This window comes from Papio anubis, unplaced genomic scaffold (assembly GCF_008728515.1).
Source record: "Papio anubis isolate 15944 unplaced genomic scaffold, Panubis1.0 scaffold987, whole genome shotgun sequence".
Taxonomy (NCBI): domain Eukaryota; kingdom Metazoa; phylum Chordata; class Mammalia; order Primates; family Cercopithecidae; genus Papio; species Papio anubis.
This window is the reverse complement of record NW_022170128.1, coordinates 1-25,774: the sequence shown is the minus strand read 5'-3', so window position 1 is coordinate 25,774 and position 25,774 is coordinate 1. Positions and strand designations below refer to the sequence as shown.

General features: G+C 48.6%; 1 protein-coding gene across 1 annotated transcript; it reads right to left on the bottom strand.

Moving 5' to 3' along the window:
- Positions 1-4,572: 4,572 nt before the first annotated feature.
- CRLF2 (cytokine receptor like factor 2) lies at positions 4,573-24,584 on the bottom strand (the record flags this gene model as incomplete). The annotated part of the gene is made up of 7 exons (XM_031662767.1): positions 4,573-5,150; positions 6,731-6,815; positions 9,519-9,639; positions 10,983-11,145; positions 15,248-15,381; positions 20,219-20,385; positions 24,460-24,584. Coding segments are annotated over 7 exons (1,062 nt in total), but the record flags the coding sequence as incomplete, so codon positions are not given.
- Between the last annotated feature and the right edge of the window lie 1,190 nt (positions 24,585-25,774).

The window sequence follows — 25,774 nt, the reverse complement described above, 5'->3', positions numbered from 1 at the left end:
TATATATACACTGTAAGATTGCTATCCACTATTAGTGTGTGTGTGTATATATATACTCTGTAAGATTGCTGTCCACTATTAGAGTGTATATATATATATACACACAAACTGTAAGATCGCTATCCACTATTAATGTGTGTGTATATATATATCACTACAAGACTACTATCCACTATTAGTGTATAGTATATGTATGTACACTATAAGATTGCTATCCACTATTAGTGTATAATATATGTATGTACACTATAAGATTGCTATCCACTATTAGCATATATATATACACACTATAAGATTGCTATCCATTATTAGTGTGTGTATATAGATCTATACATATATATACTAGGATTGCTATCCACTATTAGTGTGTGTATATATATACACTATAAGATTGCTATCCACTATTAGTGTGTGTGTATATATATACACTAGAAGATTGCTATCCACTATTAGTGTGTGTGTATATATATACACTATAAGATTGCTATCCACTATTAATGTGTGTGTATATATATACTCACACTATAAGATTGCTATTCACTATTAGTGTGTCTATATAGATCTATACATATATACACTAGGATTGCTATCCACTATTAGTGTGAGTGTGTATATATACACTATAAGATTGCTATCTACTATTAGTGTGTGTGTGTATATATATACACTATAAGATTGCTATCCACTATTAATGCGTGTGTGTATATATACTCACACTATAAGATTGCTATTCACTATTAGTGTGTGTATATAGATGTATACATATATACACTAGGATTGCTATCCGCTATTAGTGTGTGTGTATATATATACACATATATATACTATAAGATAGGTATCCACTATTAGTATGTGTGTGTGTGTACATATATATAATCCAAATCAGCTGTCCTAGCTTGCTCCACCACGCCTGGACAGAACTAGCCAAGCCCCAGCCCATACTGCCTCTGCCATTTCTTATTTGCAGATGCTTCCTTAACAATCCCTGGGCAACTTCTTTTTCTTTCTTTGTTCTGTTCCCCTTACCCAATTAAAAAAGTTTTAACCTTGAGGCAGGAGAAAGGCGTGAACCCGGGAGGCGGAGCTTGCAGTGAGCTGAGATCCGGCCACTGCACTCCAGCCTGGGCCACAGAGCGAGACTCCGTCTCAAAAAAATAAGATAAAATAAAATAAAATAAAGTCTTAAACTAATAGCCAATTGGGTAAAGTGTAAAATGTGACGTCGTATTCCAGCCGATGGAAAGTGGACACAGCAGTAGGATAGATGCCTCAGGTTATAAATAACTGTCTCCTTTGTTCGATGTGCTCTTGTGGCTGGACAGCTGTTGAATAGCACAGAAAGGAAAGCTCATCTTGCTGAGAGATCATTTGTTCCTGTGTTGATTCTTTTTTGTATGTGACACCAAAAAGTCCATTTCCAACAATGTGTAAACCCGGAAAATCTGAGACAGGTGGGGACATAGCTTTTTTTGTTGTTGTTTTGGGGTTTTTTTGTTTGTTTGTTTTGTTTTTTCCTTTTGAGGGACGGAGGGGTGGTTCGGAGTCTCGCTCTGTCGCCCAGGCTGGAGTGCAGTGGCACGATCTCGGCTCACTGCCACCTCTGCCTCTCGGATCCTGGTTCAAGCAATTCTCATGCCTCAGCCTCCCGAGTAGCTGGGATGACAGGCACCCGCCACCACGCCTGGCTAATTTTTGCATTTTTAGTAGACGCCGGGTTTCACCATGTTGGCCAGGCTGGTCTTGAACTCCTGACCTCAAGTGATCCACCCGCCTCGGCCTCCCAAAGTGCTGGGATAAGAGGCGTGAACCCCCATGTCTGGCCACAACTTGGTTTTATACATTTTAGGGAGGCAGAGTTTGCAGTGAGCTGAGATCGCGCTACTGCACTCCAGCCTGGGCGACAGAGTGAGACTCGGTCTCAAAAATAAATAAAGAAGTACAGGGCCGAGTGAGGGCCCGGTGTCGACGTGACCTGGAGTGTGTCTGTCGTGGTCGCACGCACGCGCGCATAACCAGCGTTTATGCGCTGTTTGTGTGTCGCACGCACGCGCACATGCCATCTTAATGACGTTGCTGCAATGTGCCTGTTGATTGTTATGCCACGCGCTCTATGAGCGGGTTTCACCATTGCATTTAAATTCAGAGGTGTTAATTATTGTCATCATACCGGACCACTTTTGCGTGCCTCGATTCAACGTTGCTTCCCATGCCGTTAGTTGATGTTAATGTATGCGCCTGCCGCATGCAGCAATATTGACGCGTTTGCTTATGTGCTGTTAGTGTTATTGTGTAATAATGCCGTACCCGCGGACGCACGGACCGCGCATCTTAATGGCGGTTGCTGTGCCGTTGGTGGTAATGTATCCCACACAGACACGCCGCACACACTCTGTGACGATGCTGTGCACTATTAGTGTGTGTATATACCACACACTCTGTAACATTTGCTGCCACTTTATTAGTGTGTGTATATATACACCACACACCCCATAAAGATTGCTATCAACTGTAGGTGTCTATATATACATATATGGCATACCCATAAGATTGCTGGCGGGCTTGGTGAGGCTCCGCCTGTCATCCCAGCATGGGAGGGCGAGGGCTGGTGGGGATCCTTGAGAAGGGAGTCCAGAGAGGGTCAGACCATCCTGGCTAGCTGGGTGGAAACCCCATCTCTACTAAAGAAATGCAAGAGAATTTTAGCCAGCAGGCCTGGTGGCAGGTGCCATGTAGTCCCAGCTACTTTCGGGAGGCTAGGGCAGGAGGCTCCGAAAACTGAACCAGGCCCGGAGGTACTGTAGTGAGAGCCAAGATTGTGCCACTGCACTCCAGCCTGGAGCAACAGAGCAAGACTCTGTCTAAAAAAAAAAAAAAAAAAAAAAAACAGTAGAAGCTAAGCATTTGGTACATAGAGATAGGAACAAGAAATCCTGGGTACTACCAGATTGGGTAGGGAGAGAGGGGGCAAGGGGTGAAAAACTTACTATTAGGCCTGGTGCGGTGACTCACACCTTAATCCCAGCACTTTGGGAGGCTGATGCAGGTGGATCATGAGGTCAGGAGTTCGAGACCAGCCTGGCCAATATGATGAAACCCTGTCTCCACTAAAAATACAAAAATTAGCTGGTCGTGGTGGTGGCAGGTGCCTGTAGTCCCAGCTACGCGGGAGGCTGAGGCAGGAGAATCACTTGAACCCGGGAGGTGGAGGTTGCAGTGAGCGGAGATCACGTCACTGCACTCCAGCCTGGGTGACAGGTGGAAAACTCCATCTCAAAAAGAAAAAAAAGAAAAAAGAAAAAAGAAAAACTCACTGTTGGATACTATATTCAGTATCAGGGTAACCAGATCCTTCATACCGCAAACCTCAGCATCACGCAATGCACCCACGTAACACACCCGCACATGTACCCAGACCTGAAATAAACGTTGAAGAAAGAAACATGTGAAAATGCTTTAATTTCAGTTTTTCTCTCTTGTCTTCACTCAGTGGAGCGTAACAGAAGAAGTCAAGATGAAATGAGGGCCGGGCGTGGTGGCTCACACCTGTCATCCCAGCACTTTGGGAGGCCGAGGTGGGCGGATCATGAGGTCAGGAGATCGAGACCATCCTGGATAACACGGTGAAACCCCATCTCTACTAAAAATACAAAAAATTAGCCGGACGAGGTGGCGGGGGCCTGTAGTCCCAGCTACTCGGGAGGCTGAGGCAGGAGAATGGCGGGAACCCGGGAGGCGGAGCTTGCAGTGAGCTGAGATCCGGCCACTGCACTCCAGCCTGGGCCACAGAGTGAGACTCCATCTCAAAAAAAAAAAATTCCTGTGAGATCTGCTCATGGTGGCTCACACCTGTCATCCCAGCACTTTGGGAGGCTGAGGCAGGTGGATCACCTGAGGTCAGGAATTTGAGACCAGCCTGGTCAACGTGGTGAAACCCTGTCTCTGCTAAAAATGCAAAAGTTAGCCAGGTGCAGTGGTGCATGACTGTAGTCTCAGCTACTCAGGAGGCTAAAGCAGGAGAATCGCTTGAATCCAGGAGGTGGAGGTTGCAGTGAGCCAAGACTCTGCCACCGCACTCCAGCCTGGGCGACAGAGTGAGACTCCATATCAAAAAAAAAAAAAAAAAAAATTAGCCAGGCATGGTGGCAGGCACCTGTAATCCCACCTACTCAGGAGGCTAAAGCAGAAGAATTACTTGAAGGGAGGTGGTGGCTCACGCCTGTCATCCCAGCACTCTGGGAGTTCAAGGTGGGTGGATCGCCTGAGGTCAGGAGTTCGAGACCAGCCTGGCCAACGTGGTGAAACCCCGTCTCTACTAAAAATACAAACATTAGCCGGGCGTGGTGGCAGGTGCCTGTCATCCCAGCTACTCGGGAGGCTGAGGCAGGAGAATCGCTTAAACCCGGGAGGTGGAGGTTGCAGCGAGCCGAGATCGTGCCACTGCACTCCAGCCTGGGCGACAGAGTGAGACTCCGTCTCCAAACAAACAAACGAAAATTTCTCAGAGAATCCAGTCCTATGGAAATGGAACACGGAGGGAACTGGGGGCTCACAGAGTGCGGAAGATGGTCTTAGAGCATTTTGGACGTCCTGCCTCGGGGTTTATGTCACAACGTTCAGGCACAAAAGGGAACTGGGAGACCGTCTCCTCCAGTAATTGGCTCCCATCCGCCATCAAGCCTTTGAACAGAGAGACCCACGTGGGGGAAACTGAGCGTAAGAGCATCTTCATTAGGCGGTGAGGCTGGGTCTTCAGAGGCTCCTAGCTCTACCATCACTGGAGGGGACCATCCCCGTCCATGGTGGTGTGGAGTCCCCGGGACACTCCCCTCGGTCTTTAAACGTCAACGTGGATCGTGACGTTGGCTTTGACAGTTGTCTGTCCATCATAACGCCACATACGAGCTGTCATTCATCACAAAGGTAAAGCCCCCGAGAGTGACCACATCACCGCCTTGCAGGGGCGGCTGGTGGGGAAGCCGGAGGGATCCCCCAGAGGCCTGTTTGTCCTCGGTCTGTGGGTCCAGCGTCCTGGGTGACTCGGCTTCCGTCTTGGCCAACTGGACCACCAGGGACTCCTCAGGGCCACCTTCTGGCTCTGCACCTGCTATCTTGTGGAGGTGGGCCACGTTCTGGGTGTCTGTGATCCACTCCTATCAGGAGGAAACGTTCTATAGCTCAAACACAACAGACACACCACAGACAGTGTCCACAGGGTACCCACCGCAGACGTCCCCAGAACCGGGCAGCCTCCCACGGAAACCACGCCGTTCCCAATGGAACAGAAAAGCTCTCTCCTCTGGGAGGTCTGAGTCCCCTCCAAAGCTCTTGTCGGGGGCATGCGGGGGCTCTGAAACGGATACCCTTCTAAACCAAAAATAAAATTCTTTTTTTGTTTTTTTTTTTTGAGACAGAATTTCACTCTTGTTGCCCAGGCTGGAGTGCAATGGCGTGATCTCGGCTCACCGCCACCTCCGCCTCCCCGGTTCTAATCCATTCTCCTGCCTCGGCCTCCTGAGTAGCTGGGATTGCAGGTGTTCACCACCGCACGCGGCTAATTTTGTGTTTTTAGTAGACACGGGGTTTCTCCGTGTTGGTCAGGCTGGTCTCAAACTCCCAACCTCAGGTGATCCACCCGCCTCGGCCTCCCAAAGTGCTGGGATCAAAGGCATGAGCCACCACGCCCGGCCCCCAAAAATAAAATTCTAAGCCCTGCAACAGGCTGACGGACTCTCCACTCGGTCAAGGTGATTCCAAAGTTATCTTAAAACCTAGTTTGAGACATCACGGGAAGTCACAGTTGGACATGCTTCCTTCTACCCTGTTCCCTTTCAAATTCAGACACAACCAAGCAGCATTAAAATCAACACACAGGCCGGGCACGGTGGCTCATGCCTGTCATCCCCGCACTGTGGGAGGCCGAGGTGGGTGGACTTGAGTTTGAGACCAGCCTGGACAACATAGTGAAAGCCCGTCTCTACTAAAAATACAAAAATGAGCCGGGTGTGGTGGCAGGTGCCTGTAATCCCAGCTACCCAGGAGGCTGGGGCATGAGAATCGCTTGACCCCGGGAGGCAGAGGTTGCAGTGAGCGGAGATCACACCCCTTTTATTTCCTCTTTCCTTTCTTTCTTTTTTTTCTTTCTCTCTTTCTTTTTCTTTTCTTTCTTTCCTTCTTCTCCTTCTTTTCCTTCCTTCTTTCTCTTTCTTTCTCTTTCTTTCTTTCTTTCTCTCTTTCTTTCTTTCTTTCTCTCCTTCCTTCCTTTCTTCCTTCCTTCCTTCCTCTCTCCCCCTTTCCTCCCTCCCTCCCTCCCTCCTTCCCTTCCTTCCTTTTTTTTTTTTTTTTTTTCTTGACACAGTCTGGCTCTGTCCCCCAGGCTGGAGTGCAGTGGCACAATCTCAGCCCACCGCAACCTCTGCCTCCACGGTTCAAGCGATTCTCCTGCCTCAGCCTCCAGAGTAGCTGGGATGACAGGCAGGCACCACCACACCCGGCTAATTCTTGTATTTTTAGTAGAGACGGGGTTTTACCACGTTGGCCAGGCTGGTCTCGAACTCCTGACCTCAGGTGATCCACCCGCCTCGGCCTCCCAAAGTGCTGGGATGACAGACGTGAGTCACCACACCCAGCCCTAAATATCATTCTCTAAAAGGGTCGGTCAGGGAGATATGAGTGTGGGTACGGTGCACCTGCTTGGTGGGGAGGAGAGAAGACACAAGGAGAGGGCGGATACCTGGAAGTTCCCTTGGTGTATCTCAAAGAGCCCAGGGAAGGTGGATTTCGGGTCTGGCACGCTGGGCATGAGAAACTTCTTCACTCTGAAATAGAGACGGAGAATGTGGTCAGGTCAGCCACCGTCCCCCAAGCAGGGCTGAGAAGAAGCACGTGCAGGGTATGGACCCCGGGGAGACACCAAGAACGGCAGGGCAGGGCCTTCCGCGTGGATACAGGTGTCTCCTCACCCTCCCCAGGGACCCTGCCTCTGGGGTCCTCACAAAGTTCCCACCAGGAGGCTGGGCGCGGTGGCTCACGCCTGTCATCCCAGCACTTTGGGAGGCCGAGGCGGGCGGATCACCTGAGGTCAAGAGATCGAGACCAGCCTGGCCAACATGGTGAAACCCCGTCTCTAGTGAAAATACAAGAAAACAATTAGCCAGGGCACCTGTAGTCCCAGCTACTCGAGAGGCTGAGGCAGGAGAATGGCGTCAACCCGGGAGGCGGAGGTTGCAGTGAGCCGAGATCGCGCCACTGCACTCCAGCCTGGGCGACACAGTGAGGCTCTGTCTTTAAATAAATAAATAAATAAAAATACAAAAATTAACTGGGTGAGGTGGCGGGCGCCTGTAATCCCAGCTACTCAGGAGCCTGAGGCGGGAGAATCGCTTGAACCTGGGAGGCGGAGGTTGCAGTGAGCTGAGATCGCGCCACTGCACTCCAGCCTGGGTGACAGAGCGAGACTCTGTCTTAAAAAAAAAAAAAAATACAAAAAATACAAAAATTAACCGAGTGTGGGGGCGGACGCCTGTAATCCCTGCTCCTCAGGAGGCTGAGGCGGGAGAATCGCTTGCACCTGGGAGGCGAAGGTTGCAGTGAGTCAAGACCATACCATTGCACTCCAGCCTGGGTGACAGAGCGAGACTCTGTCTTAAAAATATAAAAGTTCCCACCAGGAATAAGGTGTGATGGACAGTGAGCCACGTCCTGTGCACACAACGCATTTGCATTAAATATGTGATTATTTGCATCTTGTTGATGAGATGGGCTGAAATGAGACCGTCACTCTTGAAAATTCCTATGTTGAAATTCTAATCCTCAACCTCACAATGAAACTATATTTGGAAATGGGGGAGGGGGTCTCTAACAAGGTGATGATGGTAAAATGAGGTCACTAGGGAGGGTCTGTTTCAACAGGGCTGAAGTCTTTATAAGAAGAGGAGGTTGGCCGGGCACGGTGGCTCCCGCCTGTCATCCCAGCACTTTGGGAGGCCGAGGCGGATGGATCACCTGAGGTCAGGGGTTCAAGACCAGCCTGGCCAACACGGTGAAACCCCGTCTCTACTAATAATACAAAAATTAGCCAGGCGTGGTGGCGCACACCTTTAGTCCCAGCTGTTCAGGAGGCTGAGGCAGGAGAATGGCTTGAACCCGGGAGGCAGAGGTTGCAGTGAGCCGAGATTGCACCACTGCACTCCAGCCTGGGAGACACAGTGAGACTCCATCTCAAAATAAATACACACATAAATAAATAAACAAGAAAATGACTCAACTCCCCAGCTACTCAGGAGGCTGAGACAGGAGAATGGCTTGAACCCGGGAGGCGGAGGTTGCAGTGAGCCGAGATCGCACCACTGCACTCCAGCCTGGGCGACAGAGCGGGACTCCGTCTCACAATAAACACACACATGAATAAATAAGAAAATGACTCACCCTCCACATTTTTGAAAAGCTCTCTCTGGGGTCTGAAAGAATATTGTTTCGGCTAGATCTCTAACTGGATCCAAAGCTGAAAATTCAGTCACAGCTTGAGCAACGACAATATCAGACTCACAGTTCACTGCAGCCTTAAACTCCTGGGCTCAAGCCATTCTTCCGCCTCGGCCTCCCAAGTAGCTGGGACTACAAGAACATGCTACCATGCCAGGCTCGTTTTGTGTTTTCTTTCTTTCAGACAGAGTTTCACTCTTGTCTCCCAGGCGGGAGTATAATGGTGCAATCTCAGCTGACTGCAACCTCCGCCTCCTGGGTGCAAGCGATTCTCCTGCCTCAGCCTCTGGAGTAGCTGCGATTACAGGCGTGTGCTAGTGCACCCGGCTAATTTTTATATTTTTAGTAGAGGTGGGGATTTTGGAATGTTGGCCAGGCTAGTCTCGAACTCCTGACCTCAGGTGATCCACCTGCCTCAGCCTCCTAAAGTACTGGGATGACAGGCGTGAGCCACTGCACCTAGCCGAACTAATTTTTTTGTTGTTTTTTTTTTGTTTTGTTTTGTTTTTTGAGACGGAGTCTTGCTCTGTCACCCAGGCTGGAGTGCAATGGCGCAATCTCGGCTCACCGCAACTTCCGCCTCCCGGGTTCAAGCGATTCTCCTGCCTCAGCCTCCCGAGTAGCTGGGACTACAGGCGCACGTCACCACGCCCGGCTAATTTTTGTGTTTTTATTAGAGACGGGGTTCCACCATGTTGGCCACACCGGTGGCCAGGATGGTCTCGATCTCTTGACCTCGTGATTCACCTGCCTCAGCCTCCCAAAGTGCTGGGATCATGGGCGTGAACCACTGCACCCGCCCCTAATTTTTGTATTCTTAGTAGAGATAGGATTTCACCATATTGGCCAGGCTGGTCTCAAACTCGTGACCTTGTGATCTGCCCGCCTCGGCCTCCCAAAGTGCTGGGATTACAGGTGGGAGCCATCGTGCCCGGCCCCTCTGAAATGATTCTGTCAGGCTATTAATCTTTTCTCCCACTTCACAGATACTCTGCAAGCAAAATCCTCCACCCATGCCTGGCAGGTGTCCTCCTTACCTCCATAATTTCCGTAAAGAAAGAAGGAGAAGAGACACCATCAGAAGGATGGCCAGGCTGGAAACTAACATAAATTTGGACAGCTTCGGTTTGGGAGGTGTGCGAGGCTCTGGGCACGAATCTGAAACGAAACGAAAAGGCTGCTGTGCGTTTTCAACATGATGGTACATCTCATCCCCAACCACCCCCCTTTTTTGTCGTTTTTTTTTCTTCGTTGTTATTTGTTGTTTTGGTTTTGTTTTTTGTAAATATTAGTGTCAGCAAATCTTTTACTTACTTTATTTATTTATTTTTTTTTGAGACAGAATCTCACTCTGTCACCCAGGCTGGAGTGCAGGGGCGCGATCTTAGCTCACTGCAAGCTCCACCTCCCGGATTCAAGCAATTCTCCTGCCTCAGCCTCCCGAGTAGCTGGGATTACAGGCACCCACCACCACGCCCGGCTAATTTTTTGTATTTTTTAGTAGAGACGGGGTTTCTCCATGTTGGCCAGGCTGGTCTCAAACTCCAGACCTCAGGTGATCAACCTCAAGCCTGCCTCGGCCTCCCACAGTGCTGGGATCACAGGCTTGAACCCCTGGGCCCAGCCCTGTCTGGTATTTTTAATACAGTGATTCTCCTGCCTCAGCCTCCTGAGTAGCTGGGATTACAGGCATCCGCCACCACACCGGGCTAATTTTTGTATTTTTAGTAGAGACAGGTCTTAATTTTTTTTTTTTTAAATGAATGTTAGTGTCAACAAATTTTGATTCCTATGGAATATATCCTGGAAAGAGACACTGTGTCTCTGGACAAGAACACATCCCACAGCCATTCCCAGGAAGTAAGGGCAGGTTCCACATGCAGCCTTTGGAGGCTTGTGGTTGCTGGGGGTCTTTACAGCATAGGAGAGCTTGCTTTTGGCTGTTGGTGGCTGTACGCCTGAAATTATGCCCCCTGAAAAGATACATTGAAGGCTGGGCACTGTGGCTCACGCCTTTAATCCCAGCACTTTGGGAGGCCGAGGCGGGCGGATCACAAGGTCAGGAGTTTGAGACCAGCCTGGCCAATATGGGGAAACCCGACTCTACTAAAAATACAAAAATTAGCCATGCTTGGTGGTGCCTGCCTGTCATCCCAGCTACCCGGGAGGCTGAGGCGGGGAACGGCATGAACCCGGGAGGCAGAGGTTGCAGTGAGCTGAGATCCAGCCACTGTGCTCCAGCCTGGGCGACAGACTGAGACTCTGTCTCAAAAATAAAAAAAAAAAAAAAAAAAAGAAGGAAAACTGGCCCGAGTGAAAGCAGGCAGGGAGCAAAGCAAGGAGCGGAATTGCTTGTTGCTTTCAGATGGAGCCCTGGAGGATGAGAGAAGACTGAGCTTGCTCAGACACATGCTCTGCTCACAAACACCCTCCCTCCCACCTCCCAAGAAGGCAGGACAGTGTGACAAGGTTATGGGGCCCTGCCGCGTAACAAACATTACCCCGAGTCTCGCCTCTCTGCCAGCACGTCACCTCTGACCAGTCGCTCGGGTACGTGTCCGGCCCATACGCATCCTCCATGGCCTTCACCCGGGCCCGGAAAGCATAGCACTTCTCGGCATCCAAGTCTTCTATGGTGACATTGCAGCTATTTGCCTGTCTGGACTGGAGAAACACACACACACACACACACACACACAATGATTACTGATGTAACCTGTGAGTCTGGAGTTTTCTTTCCGGTGGGTTCATGCTCTCGCTGACTTCAAGAATGAAGCTGCAAGGCCGGGCGCGGTGGCTCACGCCTGTCATCCCAGCACTTTGGGAGGCCGAGGTGGGCGGATCAGCTGAGGTCGCCAGTTCGAGACCAGCCTGACCAACATGGAGAAACCCCGTCTCTACTAAAAATACAAAAATTAGCCGGGCGTGGTGGTGGATGCCTGTAATCCCAACTACTCGGGAGGCTGAGGCACCAGAATGGCTTGAACCCGGGAGGCGGAGGTTGCAGTGAGCCGAGCTCGTGCCACTGCACTCCAGCCTGGGCGACAAGAGCGAAACTCCGTCTCAAAAAAAAGAATGCTGGCGTGAATCTTCTCAGTGGGGTTCACAGCTCATAAAAGGTAGCCGGACCGAAACCAATTAGGCAGCAAAGTTATTATGAAGGCGACAGTTTGCTCGTGAAGACTGAAAATTTGTCGTGAAGACCGAAGATTCTCGTGAAGACCGAAGAACCGTCTTCCACAGTGTGGGAAGGGGACCCAGATGGAGTTCACTGCTGCTGGCTAGGGCGCCAGTTTTTAATTCCTTATTTATCCCGCCCATATCCTGCTGAGACGGTCAAATTCAGGCCCCATCACAGCTGGCTGCGGAGTGCTGATTGTAGTGCGCGTTTTCTGGGCCACTGATTAGGCAATTTTACAAACCTCTAACTGGCTGCAGGCACTGGTTAGTGCGTTTTATGGGCCTTCAGTTCGGTGCATTTGCAAACTATCTGGCTAATACAGGTGCTGATTGGTCCCTTTTATGGGCCTGATTGGTGCATTTTACTGCAGAGCCTCAGCTGAGTAAGCAGGCGCACAGTTAGTGCGTTTTTGCAGGCAGTGATTGGCATTTACAAAACCTCTAACTAGCCACAGGCTGATTGGTGCATTTTATGGCACACTAGTTAAGCGCATTTTACAAACCTCTAACTAAGCTGCAGGAGGCGCACAGTTGAGTGCATTTTTATGGGTACTGATTCACCGTGCATTTTACAAACCTCTAGCTAAGCCACAGGTGCTGAGTTGGTCCCTTTTATAGGGGCACTGATTGGGTGCATTTTACAGAGCCTCTGGCTAGCTCGCGGGGTGCTGGTGGTGCATTTTTATAGGCTCACTGAGTTGGCATTTTATGGAATTTCTAGCTGGCCACAGGCTGGATTGGTGCATTTTTATGGAGCTGGTTGGTGCATTTTACAAACCTCTATTGTACGGGGCACCAGTTGGTGCATTTTGCATGAAGTAGTGAGTTGGTGCATTTTACAAGACCTCTAGCTAGCCACAGAGTGCTGAGTTGGTGCATTTTTATGGAGCCACCCGATTGGTGTATTTACAAACCTCCTGGCTAGTCACAGAGTGTATGTAATTATATATATAGAAGCTGTGTAATATCCATTATATACATATATATGTATATATATAAAGCATATATATATATATATATATATGTGTATATATAAGCTGTGTATCTATATGTGTATATATGTGTGTATATATATATGCCATATATAAGCTGTGTATATAAAGTGTGTATATACGTGTGTGTGTATATATGTATATAAGCTGTTTATATATGTGTGTATATATGGTGTATGTAAGGTGTATATATACATGGGTATAAATATGTGTATATAACCTGTGTATATAAAGTGTGTATATATATGTGTGTTATGTGTCTATATAAGCTGTGTATGCCCATATGTGTGTATATGTGTATGTATATAAGCTATGTATATATGTGTGTGTGTATATATGTGTGTGTGTATACACACATATATGTAGATATACAGTCATGCATTGCTTAACAATGGGACATGTTCTGAGAGATACTTTGTGAGGTGACTTCTCCATTGTGAGAATATTGTAGAGTTTATTGAGACACACCTCGCTGGTCTAGCCCATTGCACACCTAGGCTGTATAGCAAATTGTTCCTGGGCTACGCACCTGTACAGCACGTTATTGTACTGAATAGTGCAGGCAAACCTAACGCAAGTTTTTGTGTATCTAAACATATCTAAACATAGAAAAGCTACAGGAAAAATAGGGTATAGAAGAAACTAATTGGGACACCTGCATAGGACAGCCGTGTGATAATCACAGGGGACTACCGTGACACATGCTGTCTGCTGATGACAAAAAGGTCCTTAGGCACCACATGACTCTGTGTGCGTCTGTGCGTCTGTGTGTCTGTGTGTCTGTGTGTGTGTGTGTCTGTGTGTGTGTCTGTGTGTGTGTGTGTGTGTGTGCGTGTGTCTGTGTGTGTGTCTGTGTGTGTGTGTGTGTGTGTCTGTGTGTGTCTGTCTTTGTGTGCATGTCTCTGTGTGTGTGCCTGTGTCTTTGTGTGCATGTCTCTGTGTGTGTCTGTGTGTGTGCGTGTCTGTGTTTCTGTGCGTGTCTATGTGTGTGCGTGTCTGTGTTTCTGTGCGTGTCTGTGTGTGTGCCTGTGTCTGTCTTTGTGTGCATGTCTGTGTGTCTGTGTGTGTGCGTGTCTGTGTTTCTGTGTGTGTCTGTGTGTGTGTCTGTGTGCCTGTGTTTGTGTGTGTGTGTGTGTGTGTGTGTGTCTGTGTATGTCTGTGTGTGTGTGTAGAGAGACAGATATGTAGAGATAGAGGTAGGACTAGAGGTAGATAAATGATAGATAAAAAGATAAAACAAAGAGATGATAGACTTGATAGATGATACATAGATAGATGATAGATAGATGATAGAGAGATAAATAGATGATAGATAGATAGATAGATAGATAGATAGATGATAGATAGATAATACATAGACAGAAGATAGAGAGAAGTAGACAGATAGATGATACATAAATAGATACAGATAGATGATAGATATATAGATACATACGTAGATAGATAAATACATAGATAGGATAGTAGATGGTAGAATAGAGAGAGATAATAGGTAGGTAGATAGAGATGATAGATAGATGAGCTAGACAGAGATAGGGATGATATACATAGATGATTGATGGTACATAGATAGATAAAAGAGAGTTGGTACATAAAATAGATATGGATAGAGCAATAGAGAGATAGAACAAAGAGAGTTAATTGATAAAATAGATGATAGATTGAAAGACAGAGAGAGACAAAATAAAATGATACAGATAGATAGATAGATGATAGACTGAAAGAGAAAGACAGATAAAATAGAATGAGATAGATAGCAGATTGAAAGAGCTAGAGAGAGATAAAATAGAATGATATAGATAGACAGATAGATAGATAGATAGATAATAGATCGAAAGATAGAGATAGAGGTAAAATAGAATTATTAGACAGATAGATAGATAGATAGATAGATAGATAGATCGTCGTCGTCGTCGAGATAAAGGAACAGAAAAATAAAGATAAGATAGAGTAGATAGATACATATATGCCGATCACAGATAATGCGATTAGAAAGAGATAGAGATATAATAGAATGATATGGATAGATAGATAAATTGAAAGAGAGAATGATATAAGTCGAATAGACGGAATAGATATACCGATCCGCCGATAAGATAAGACAGATGATCGTCGTCGTCGATAGTCGTCGATAATCGTCGTCGTCGTCGTCGTCGTCGTCGATGGAACAGATGAATATCGTTAGAAAAGATCCGTCGAGCTAATATAGATGATAGACTGAAAGACAGAGATAGAGGTAAAATAGAATGAGATAGATAGATAGATTGACTGAAAGAGATAGAGACAGATAAAGTAGAATTAGATAGATAGATAATAGGTTGAAAGACAGAAAGAATGATATAGAAATGGATAGATAGATACATAGATACATAGACAGACAGACATATTATTGGTTCTCTTTCTCTGGAGACCCCTCAGAGACACAGAGAGAAATGCGAGCTGGACTAGAGCTCTCTCAGGAAGAAACAGCACAGTGGAATTCAGGCAGGTGTAGACAAAGGGGACCCGGGAGTCTGATTGAACAGCAAATCCCACAGCCCACACCTGGGGGACGCCCAGCCACCATCGCCCTGAGTCACGGCCGCCCGGCTCACCTGCCACTCTGTGTCGAAGGGGCTCCGGTACTGAACCTCATAGAGGAGACCCCTGTAGGACAGGTCAGAACACGTCACCGTCACCGCGTCCTGATGCCACGAAAAGCTCACCTGCTTCGGGGACCTGGGCTTCACTGAGAAGAAGAAATAACAGAAGCTTCATGTTACAGACACAGTGACATCCCTCCTCTCTGAGATGACTGTGACAGGCTTACTTCATCCCCTTTCTCTAGCGTGTACCCCTCCCTTCCCTTAATACCTTATGGGGCTTGGGGTTCGCCCGTCTTCATTACTTTTATAGGAGAAGCTTCCACCAGAGCTCCGAGAACCTGTTAGGTTTGCGAAGGACCTGCCTAAAATTCTGTGGAAAATGTCCTGTGTGTCTCTTACAGGCTAAATTATGTCCCCCACAAAAATACATGTTAAAATCCCAACTCCCCAGAAAGTCAGAATGGGACTGTATTTAAAAATAGGATCCTTTGGGAGGCCGAGGCGGGCGGATCACCTGAGGTCAGGAGTTCGAGACCAGATTGACCCACATGGAGAAACCCTGTCTCTGCTAAAAATACAAAACTAGCCGACCGTGGTGGTGTCATGTGCCTGTAATTCCAGCTCCTCGGGAGGCTGAGGCAGGAGAATCGCTTTAACCCCGGAGGCAGAGGTTGCCGTGAGCCGAGATCATGCTATTGCACCCAGCCTGGGGCACAGGAGCAAAACTCTATCCAAAAAAAAAAAAAAAAATTCATCTGGCTGGACACAGTGGCTCACGCCTGTAATCTCAGCAGTTTGGGAGGCCAAGGCAGGTGGATCACAAGGTCAGCAGTTCGAGACCAGCCTGGCCAATAGGGTGAAACCCAGTCTGTACTTAAAAAATACAAAAATTAGCCGGGCATGGTGGCACACGCCTGTAGTCCCAGCTACTCGGTAGGCTGAGGCAGAAGAATTGCTGGAACCCGGGAGGTGGAGGTTGCATTGAGCCGAGATCGTGCCACTGCACTCCAGCCTGGCAACAGAGCGAGGCTCCATCTCAGAACAAAGTGGGCGGGAGGGCATCCTTATAGGTGCATTTAGTTAGTTAAGATGAGGTCATACCGGAGAAGGAAGCATTCTAAATGCAACCATAGATGTCCTTCTCAGAGACAGAGGAGACAGAGACACAGAGGAGAAGGCCACGTGGAGACGGAGGCAGAGACTGGAGTGATGCGGCCACAAGCCCAGGGATGCCGGGAGCCCCCAGGAGCTGGGAGAGGCAGGAAGGAGCCTCCCCTAGAGCTTTCAGAAGGGACTGGATACAACTGTCATGCATTGAACGTTGATCCCTAAAATACATGTTTGTGTCCTGTTCTCCATAATCTGTGAATGGGACTTTATTTGGAAATAGGGTCTTTGCAGATGTAATTAGTTAAAGATCTTGAGATGAGATCACCCTGGATTAGCTGAGCTCTAAATGCAATGACAGGTGTCCTTGTAAGAGACAGAAGAGGAGACGCAGACACAGAGGAGGAGGCCACATGGAGACGGAGGCAGAGACTGGAGTGATGCGGCCACAAGCCCAGGGACGCCTGGAGCCCCCAGGAGCTGGGAGAGGCAGGAAGGAGCCTCCCCTAGAGCCTCCGGAGGGAATGGGGCTCTCAGACACGTCCAGGTCACTGGGAGAGAATAAGTTTCTGTTGTTTTAAACCTCCCGTTTGTGGTGACCTATTATAGTCCAGGAAACGCACCCAGTATCTACCAGTAATTTCACGAATAAAGAGTTCGCCGTTCTCACGGGATTCTGAAACAGATCCGTTTCCCCTACCTCTGAAAAATAAAAAAGGAAAAAACAGCCACAGCCTTACAGAATTCTAGGGTAAAGAAGAAACATTTTGGAAAGAGGGTTTCCTTACAGCCAGTTCTCAACGCACATAAGGAAACCTGCCAGGTGCAGTGGCTCGTGCCTGTCATCCCAGAAATTTGGGAGGCCGAGGCAGGAGGATCTATTGAGCCCAGAAGTTCAGGAATCCAGCCTGGACAATATGCTGAGACCCCAGGTCTACAAAACATGGAGCGTTGCCAGGCATGGTGGCGTGTATCTGTGGTCTATCAGGCTACTCCTGGGGGCTGGGGGCGGGAGGATGCAGCCCGGAGGCCCAGGAGGTGGAGGCTGCAGTGAGCTGTGATTGCATCACTGCACTCCAGCCTGGGCCACAGAGCAAGACCCTCCCTCAAAAAAAAGATAAAACATCTGGTGAGTGGGATGATGGTGAGAGAGTATTTCCTGCTCCTCTATTTGCGTGTGTGTGTGTGTCTGTGTGTGTGCTGTCTGTGTGTCTGTGTCTGTGTGTCTGTGTCTGTATTAATGTCATAATATCTGTGTGTGTGTGTATCAATACAATGTGTGTGTGTGTCTGTGTGTGTGTGTCGTAATGTCTGTGTGTGTGTGTCTGTATCTGTGTGTGTGTGTCTGTGTATCTCCTGTGGTATCTCTATGTGTGTGTAATCTGTAATGTCTGTGTGTGTGTGTGTCTCTGTGTGTGTGTGTGTCTGTGTGTGTTTATCTGTGTGTGTGTGTGTGTGTGTGTGTGTGTATCTGTGTGTCTGTGTGTCTGTGTGTGTGTCTGTGTATGTGTCTGTATGTGTGTGTCTGTGTGTGTGTGGTAATGCAGCATGTGTATGTCTGTGTGTGTGTGTGTGGCCTTAGGCTGGGGCGCAGAGGGCAGCATCCTCTAATTAATTCCACTTATTTTATTTTATTTATTTATTTGAGATGGGGATTTCCCTCTTATTTGCCCCAGGCTACAGGGTGCAGTGGATGCGATCTCCCAGCTCACTCACCAGCCTCCACCTCGGAGTTCAAGCAATTCTTTCCTGCCTCAGCCTCCTGAGTGGCTGGGATGGCGGTACCGCCACCACGCCCAGCTCATTTTGTATGTTACAGTAGAGGCCAGGACTTTTCCATGTTAGTGGGCTGGTCTCCGACTCTCACCCTCAGGTGATCCTCCTCTCTCGGCCTCCCAGAAGTGCTGGGATGAAAGGCGTGAAGCGCGGCCTTATTTTTCCGGCCAATGGTGCCAAATGCGGCGGAAGCGGGTGTAAGTCATGGCGGATCTCAATACTCATCTCGGTTGATGTTATCGCCAGCGCAATGGGGCAATGGGGTTCACCAGGCGGTCTGAACTCGTGGTCTATAAATCTGAAATTGCGGCTTTGTTCGTTTCGCCCGTCACGTTAATGGTGCCAAGAGGACGTACGACCAGTGTGTATGTAAGAGGGAACTTTCTAGAAGGCCGGTTTCTCCTCACTTGGAGTCAAGAACTGGGCACTGGGCTCCAGTGGCCAATGGTCCATGAGGTTGCTTTTCAGAATTTACTGAAACTAACGGAAGGTGACGAGCTGAAAGAGTCCTGAAAAGTGTGCTGGGCTTGCTTTTCAGTAGTTACGGTAATCATTGATCCCGCGACTGGCATGAGCTTGCTTTTAAGTATTTATGGTAATAAGCTGAGGGAAGTACTGAAAAGCGTGGTGAGCTTGCTTTTCAATAGCTACAGTAATCACTAATCCAGTGACTTGTCTGAGCTCGCTTGTCAGTACTTATGGTAATCAGCTGAAGGAAGTACTAAAAAGTAGGCTGGCCGTGCTTTTCAATCGTTACGGTAATCATTGATCCAGCGACTATCATGAGATTGCTTTTCAGTACTTAGGGTAATCAGCTGAAGGAAGTACTGAAAAGCGTGGTAAGCTTGCTTTTCAATGGCTACAGTAATCATGGATCCGGCGATTTTCATGAGCTTTTCAGTACTTACGGTAATCAGCTGAAGGAAGTACTGAAAAGTATGCTGAGCTTGCTTTTCAGTAGTTACGGTAATCATTGATCCAGCGACTGTCATGAGATGGCTTTTCAGTACTTAGGGTAATCAGCTGAAGGAAGTACTGAAAAGTGGGCTGAGCTGGCTTTTCAATTGTTACGGTAATCATGGATCCCGCGTGAACTTGTGACTGGCATGAACTTGCCTTTCATTACTTATGGTAATAAGCTGAAGGGCGTACTGAAAAGCGTGGTGAGTTTGCTTTTCAATAGCTACGGTAATCATGGATCCGGCGATTTGCGTGAGTTTAAAGTACTGAAAAGGGTGCTGAGCTTGCTTTTCAATTGTTACGGTAATCATTAGTCCGCCAATGGCAGGAACACTTTCATTGCCCACGGTAGTAATAAGCTGAAGGCGTACTGAAAGCGTGGTAGGCTTGCTTTTCAATGGCTTCCCGGTAATCAATAAAGATCCGGCGGTTGCACGGTTTTCCAGTATCCATGGTAATAAGCTGAAGAGTAACACAAGAAGAAACGTAGTAGCTTGCTTTTCAATGGCTACGGTGTCATGAATCAGCGATTTGCAGGGAGCTTTCATTACTTACGGTAATAAAACTGGAAATGCTAGAAAGCATGGTGAGCTTGTACTAAATAGCTACGGTAATCATGAATCCGGCGATTTGCAGGAGCTTTTCAGTACTTATGGTAATGGCTGGAAAGAGATACTGAAAGCGTAGATAACCTCGGCACTTCCAATGGCTACGGTAATCCTTGAATCCTGCGATTTGCACTTAGGCTTTTCAGTACTTATGGTAACAAGCTGGAAAATTGCACAAGAAAGCATGGAGTGAACTTTCTTTTTATGCTTCTGATAATCTGAATCGGCGATTTGCACGATTTCAGTGCCATAGTAATAGAAAGCTGGAAAGGAAGTACTGAAAGCATGGTGGAGAAATCAGTTTTCAGTAGCTTCACGGTAATCATGAATCCGGCGATTTGCACGGAAGCGCCAGTACTTACGGTAATAAAAGCTGGAAAGGGAAGTACTGAAAGTGTGCTGAACTCGCTTTCAAAAGTTAACGGTAATCCCCGGATCCAGTGATTAGCAGGAGCAGTTTCCAGTCCTTGGGGTAATAAGGTGAAAGGAAGTACCGGAAGCATGAGTGAGTACAGCACACAGTACTTACGGTAATAAAAGATCCAGCGACTGGCGGTGAAAACGGGGTGCGTCCCGTTCCTGATGGAGAAATAGAGAATATCGTCTTGCTGCTCTGCGTCTAGGAGGCACCCCGAGGTGTGACCTTCCTGGAGAATGTAGACGGTGCACTGGTCATAGGCCTCATCTGGATTGAATCTGGGACGACTGACCGTTTTAGCGGCCGTGCTTTATTTATTCATTTTATTTATTTAGAGATGGGGTCAGCAATAAACTGCGCCCAGGCTGGAGTGCAATGAGTGCAATCTCAATGCACCGCAACCTCCGCCTCCTGGGTTCAAGCAATTCTCCTGTATCTCAGCCTCCTCAGGTAGCTGGGATCTACAGGCGCCTGCTACCATGCCCAGGTAATTTTAGTAGTTTCACTGGGACAGTGTTTTCCATGTAGCCAGGCTGGTCTCAGACTCGGCCTCAGTGATCCACACACCTTGGCCTCCCAAAGTGCTGGGATTAGAGGTGTGAGGCTACCATGCCCGCCAGGCTTTTTTTTTTGAGTTAGGCCCTCACCCTGTCGCCCAGGCTGGAGTGCAGTGGGGCAATCTCAGCCTCACTGCAGCCTCCCACCTCCTCAGGTTCAAAGAGATTCTCCTGTCTCAGCCTCCACCAGGTAGCTGGGATTACAGGTGCCTGCCACTGCGCCCGGCTAATTTTTGTATTTTTAGTAGAGACAGGGTTTCACCATATTTGCCCAGGCTGATCTCGAGACTCTTGGCCTCCCAGGTGATCCACCTGGCATCCCAAAGTGCTGGGATTACAGATGTAGGCCCTAATAGCTGGCGTGCCACTTTTTCCCCTTTTGGACGGTGTCTTGCTCTGTCCTTGAGGCTGGAGTGTGGCCAGGCAGCGATCTCGGCTCACTGCAATCTCTCTACCCTCCCGGGTTCAAGCGATTCTCCTGCCTCAGCCTCCTGAGTAGCTGGGATTACAGGCACCCACCACCAAGCCCAGCTAATTTTTGTGTTTTTAGTAGAGACGGGGTTTCGCCATGTTGACCAGGCTGGTCTCCAACTCCTGACCTCAGGTTCTCCTCCTGCCTCAGCCTCTCAAAATGCTGGGATTACAGGCGTGAGCCATGACGCCCAGCCTGGACATTTCTTAAAACAGCATTTAATAAATCTAATGGCCGTTCCTTCATGCTCCATTCTCACTGTGGCCTCCGGCCAGGTTCCCTCCTCACTAACTTCAATGACCCTTCTTTACAGCTAACTACAACAACACCTGTCCAAACAGAAAAACTTGCTCTCTCATAAATATTTAAACCCCTTGTGTCACCAGGTGCAGGTGCAGAGTTCGAGACCAGCCTGACCAACATGGAGAAACCCCGTCTCTACTAAAAATAGAAAAATTAGCCGGGCGTGGTGGCAGGTGCCTGTAGTCCCGGCTACTTGGGAGGCGGAGGCAGGAGAATCGCTTGAACCTGGGGGCGGAGGTTGCAGTGAGCCGAGATCATGCCACTGCACTCCAGCCTGGACAACAAGAGAGAAACTGTCTCAAAAAACAAACAAACAACAAAAAACCCTTGCATGGTTTCTGTAGTGTGTTGAATTGTGGCCGTCCATAAGCCATGCCCACGTCCCAACTCCCAGAAGCTTTGAATGGGATCTTAGCTGCAAATAGGGTTTTTGGAGACGTGATTAGATAAGCACACTGAAATAAAATCCTCCTGGATTAATGTGAGCCCTCAATCCAATTAGAATATTTTTATAAGAGGAGGCTGGACATGGTGGCTCACACCTGTGATTCCAGCACTGTGGGAGGCTGAGACAGGTGGATCGTCTGAGGTCAGGAGTTCAAGACCAGCCCGGTCAACATGGTGAAACCCTGTCTCTACTAAAAATAAAAACACAAAAATTTGCCGGGCGTGGTGGCAGGTGTCTGTAGTCCCAGCTACTCAGAAGGCTGAGACAGGAGAATCACTTGAACCTGGGAGGTGGAGGTTGCAGTGAGCTAAGATCACGCCAATGCACTCCTCCTGGATTAATGTGAGCTCTCAATCCAATTAGAATATTTTTATGAGATAGCAAAGAAATACAGTGAAAAATATTCTTCTAAGAGACAGAAGAGGATATACAGACACAGAGGAGGAGGCCATGTGGACACAGAGGCAGAGACTGGAGTGATGGGGCCACAAGCCCAGGGACGCCTGAAGCCCCCAGGAACTGGAAGAGGCAGGAAGGAGCCTCCCCTAGAGCCTCCAGAGGGAACTAGATACAGCTGTAGTGAATTAAACTATAGCCCCAGAAAGATCTGCCCGTGTCCTAACGCCCAGACCTGGAATAAGGCCTTATTCAGCAATAGGGTCTTTGCAGATGCTATTAAGTGAAGGAGTGTGAGAGGAGATCCTCCTGGATGAGGGGGGTCTTAAAGGCAATGACAGGTGTCCTTCTAAGAGACAGAGGAGGAGACACAGACCCAGAGGAGGAGGCCACGTGGAGACGGAGGCAGAGACTGGAGTGATGCGGCCACAAGCCCAGGGACGCCTGGAGCCCCCAGGAGCTGGGAGAGGCAGGAAGGAGCCTCCCCTAGGGCCTGTGAAGGGAGGAGAGTTGTTGATCTTAACTGCTTAGCATATGGTAGTTTGTTATGGCACCTTAGGAGACCCCTGCTTTCAGGAGGGTCTTTGCGGTAAAAGAATGGCCGGGCACGGTGGCTCAGACCTGTCATCCCAGCACTTTGAGAGGCCGAGGCGGGCAGATCACGAGGTCAGGAGTTCACGACCAGCCTGGCCAACATGAGGGAAACCCCGTCTCTAAGAATACAAACAAAGTAGCCGGGCGTGGTGGCAGGTGCCTGTAGTCCCAGCTACTCGGGAGGCTGAGGCAGGAGAATCGCTTGAACCCGGGAGGTGGAGGTTGCAGTGAGCCGAGATCACGCCATTGCACTCCAGCCTGGGCGACAGAGCCAGACTCCGTCTCAAAAAAATAAAAGAATGTGCCAAGATCACATATCACTCTGGTTTTTCTGCACAGGGGAAAAAAAAATTGTCACCCAGAGAGAGACCAAGTGGCTTATTCCTCGTCAACAATGTCCGGGGAATTCTTGGCTCAGGAATTATTTCCTTTTTTTTTTTTTTTTTTTTTTGAGACGGAGTCTCCCTCTGTCACCAAGGCTGGAGTGCAGTAGCGTGATCTCGGCTCACCGCAACCTCTGCCTCCCGGGTTCAAGCGATTCTCCCCGTCTCAGCCTCTCAAGTTGCTGGATTACTGGCACCTGCCACCACGCCCAGTTAATTTTCGTATTTTTCAGTAGAGATGGCATTTCCTCATATTGGCCAGGCTGGTCTTGAACTCCTGACCTCAGGTGATCCGCCCACCTCGGCCTCCCCGCGGTGAGTCTCACTTTCCGAGTGACTTCATTTTAAAATTTCCCTGTTCTGTACACTTTCCCGTTTATCTGTTTTGCTATCAAACTGAAGAATCAACCACCCATGACTAAATGTATTGCAAAAACCCTTCCTCCAGCACTGACACGCACGCTTCTGGGTGTCCAACTAAGCCAAGGTAAAACTAAAAATATAGTCACATCAGGCAGACACAAGGTTGGAGGCAGCCCCGGGTAACGCTGTGACATGTTTCAGAGAGTGAATCTTTCCTTCCCCGGCTACCTAGCAGACAAGATTTCAAGTTTCACCCACAGCCCTGGGTGAACAAATCTCTTTCTTCATCTCCCGTGAATAATCTAGGTGATTTTCAGGCCGGATGCCGTGACTCACGCGTGTCATCCCAGCACTTTGGGAGGCCGAGGCAGGCGGATCCCATGAGGTCAGGAGTTTGAAACCAGCCTGGCCAACACGACTAAAAATACGAAAATTAGCCGGGCGTGGTGGCAGGTGCCTGTCCTCCCAGCTGCTCGGGAGGCTGAGGCAGGAGGATCAGTTGAACCCGGGAAGTGGAGGTTGCAGTGAGCCGAGATCACGCCACGGCACTCCAGCCTGGGCGACAGAGCGAGACTCCGACTCAAAAACAAACAAACAAACAAAAAGAAGGTAGGTGATTTTGAGCCTGAGTCAGCCATGCCTTGGCAAGAAGGTTTGGGGTGATGAGCTTGCGGTTGTGGTGAGGGCTGATGGTTTCACAGAACAAACATTCTGGCTTGCCGAGTGTGACGCTTCACACTTTCGTTCTCTGGCGTTCCCAATCGCTGACGGCTCAAAAGAGAGCTATTTTGACCCCTGAGCTGTGGGGTTTGCCTTCCAGGGTGGGGCCCACTTACTTGTAGTGGAAACTCAGGTTACTTCTGGGGTAGTGGCTGGCATTCCATGTCACCTGCACCGTTTCTAGATTAAAGTAGATGATCTGAATCTGTAGTCCTTCTCCTAGACACAGAGAGATGCAAGAAGTTCACTGTGAGGCAACTCTTATTTCATTTTTTAATTTATTGTTGTTTTTGAGACGGAGTCTCTCTCTGTTGCCCAGGCTGGAGGGCAGTGCCGCGATCTCGGCTCACTGCAACCTTCACCTCAGGGTTCAAGCGATTCTCCTGCCTCAGCTTCCTGAGTAGCTGGGATGACAGGTGCCCACCACCACCCCCGGCTAATTTTTTGCTTTTTTAGTGGAGATGGGGTTTCATCATATTCAACAGGATGGTCTGCATCTCCTGACCTCATGATCCACCTGCCTCGGCCTCCCAAAGTGCTGGGATGACAGGCGTGAGCCACCGCGCCCTGCGAGGCAACTCTAAAAACAGCTAGAGACTTACAGCATGAAGCCAGCACTTTCGTCCTAAGGAGATGCTGGCTTAAAAGGACAGAGATCTGGCCAGGCACGGTGGCTCACCTCTGTCATCCCAGCACTTTGGGAGGCCGGGGCAGATGGATCATGAGGTCAGGAGATCGAGACCATCCTGGGCAACACGGAGAAACCTCATCTCTACTAAAAATATAAAACGTTAGCCGGGCGTGGTGGTGGGCACCTGTAGTCCCAGCTACTCGGGAGGCTGAGGCAGGAGAATCACTTGAACCCAGGAGGTGGAGGTTGCAGTGAGCCGAGATTGTGCCACTGCACTCCAGCCTGGGCGACAGAGTGAGACTCCGTTTCAAAAATAAATAAATAAATAAAAAATAAAAGAACAGAGGTCTGACTGGGTGCGGTGGCTCATGCCTGTAATGCCAACACTTTGGAAGGCTGGGGCAGGTGGATCACCTGAGGTCATGCGTTTAACAGCAGCCCTGGCCAACATGGTGAAACACCGTCTCTACTAAAACTACAAAAATTAGCCATGTGTGGTGGCTGGTGCCTGTAATCCCAGCTACTTGGGAGGCTGAGGCAGAAGAATCGCTTGAACCTGGGAGAAGGTTGCAGTGAGCCGAGATTGCGCCACTGCACTCTGGCCTGGGTGACAGAGCTAGATTCTGTCTCAAAACATAATAACAAATAAAAAGTCAAAGGACAGAGAAAACCAAGGTTTGTAGGCATGGGTTACCCGTTAATTCCTTGAGCAAGAGCTGCAGAATACATAAAGGCTGGTCCAGAAGAGACAATGCCACCTTACATATCCACAGAAGATATGTCATTGGATACACGATTGA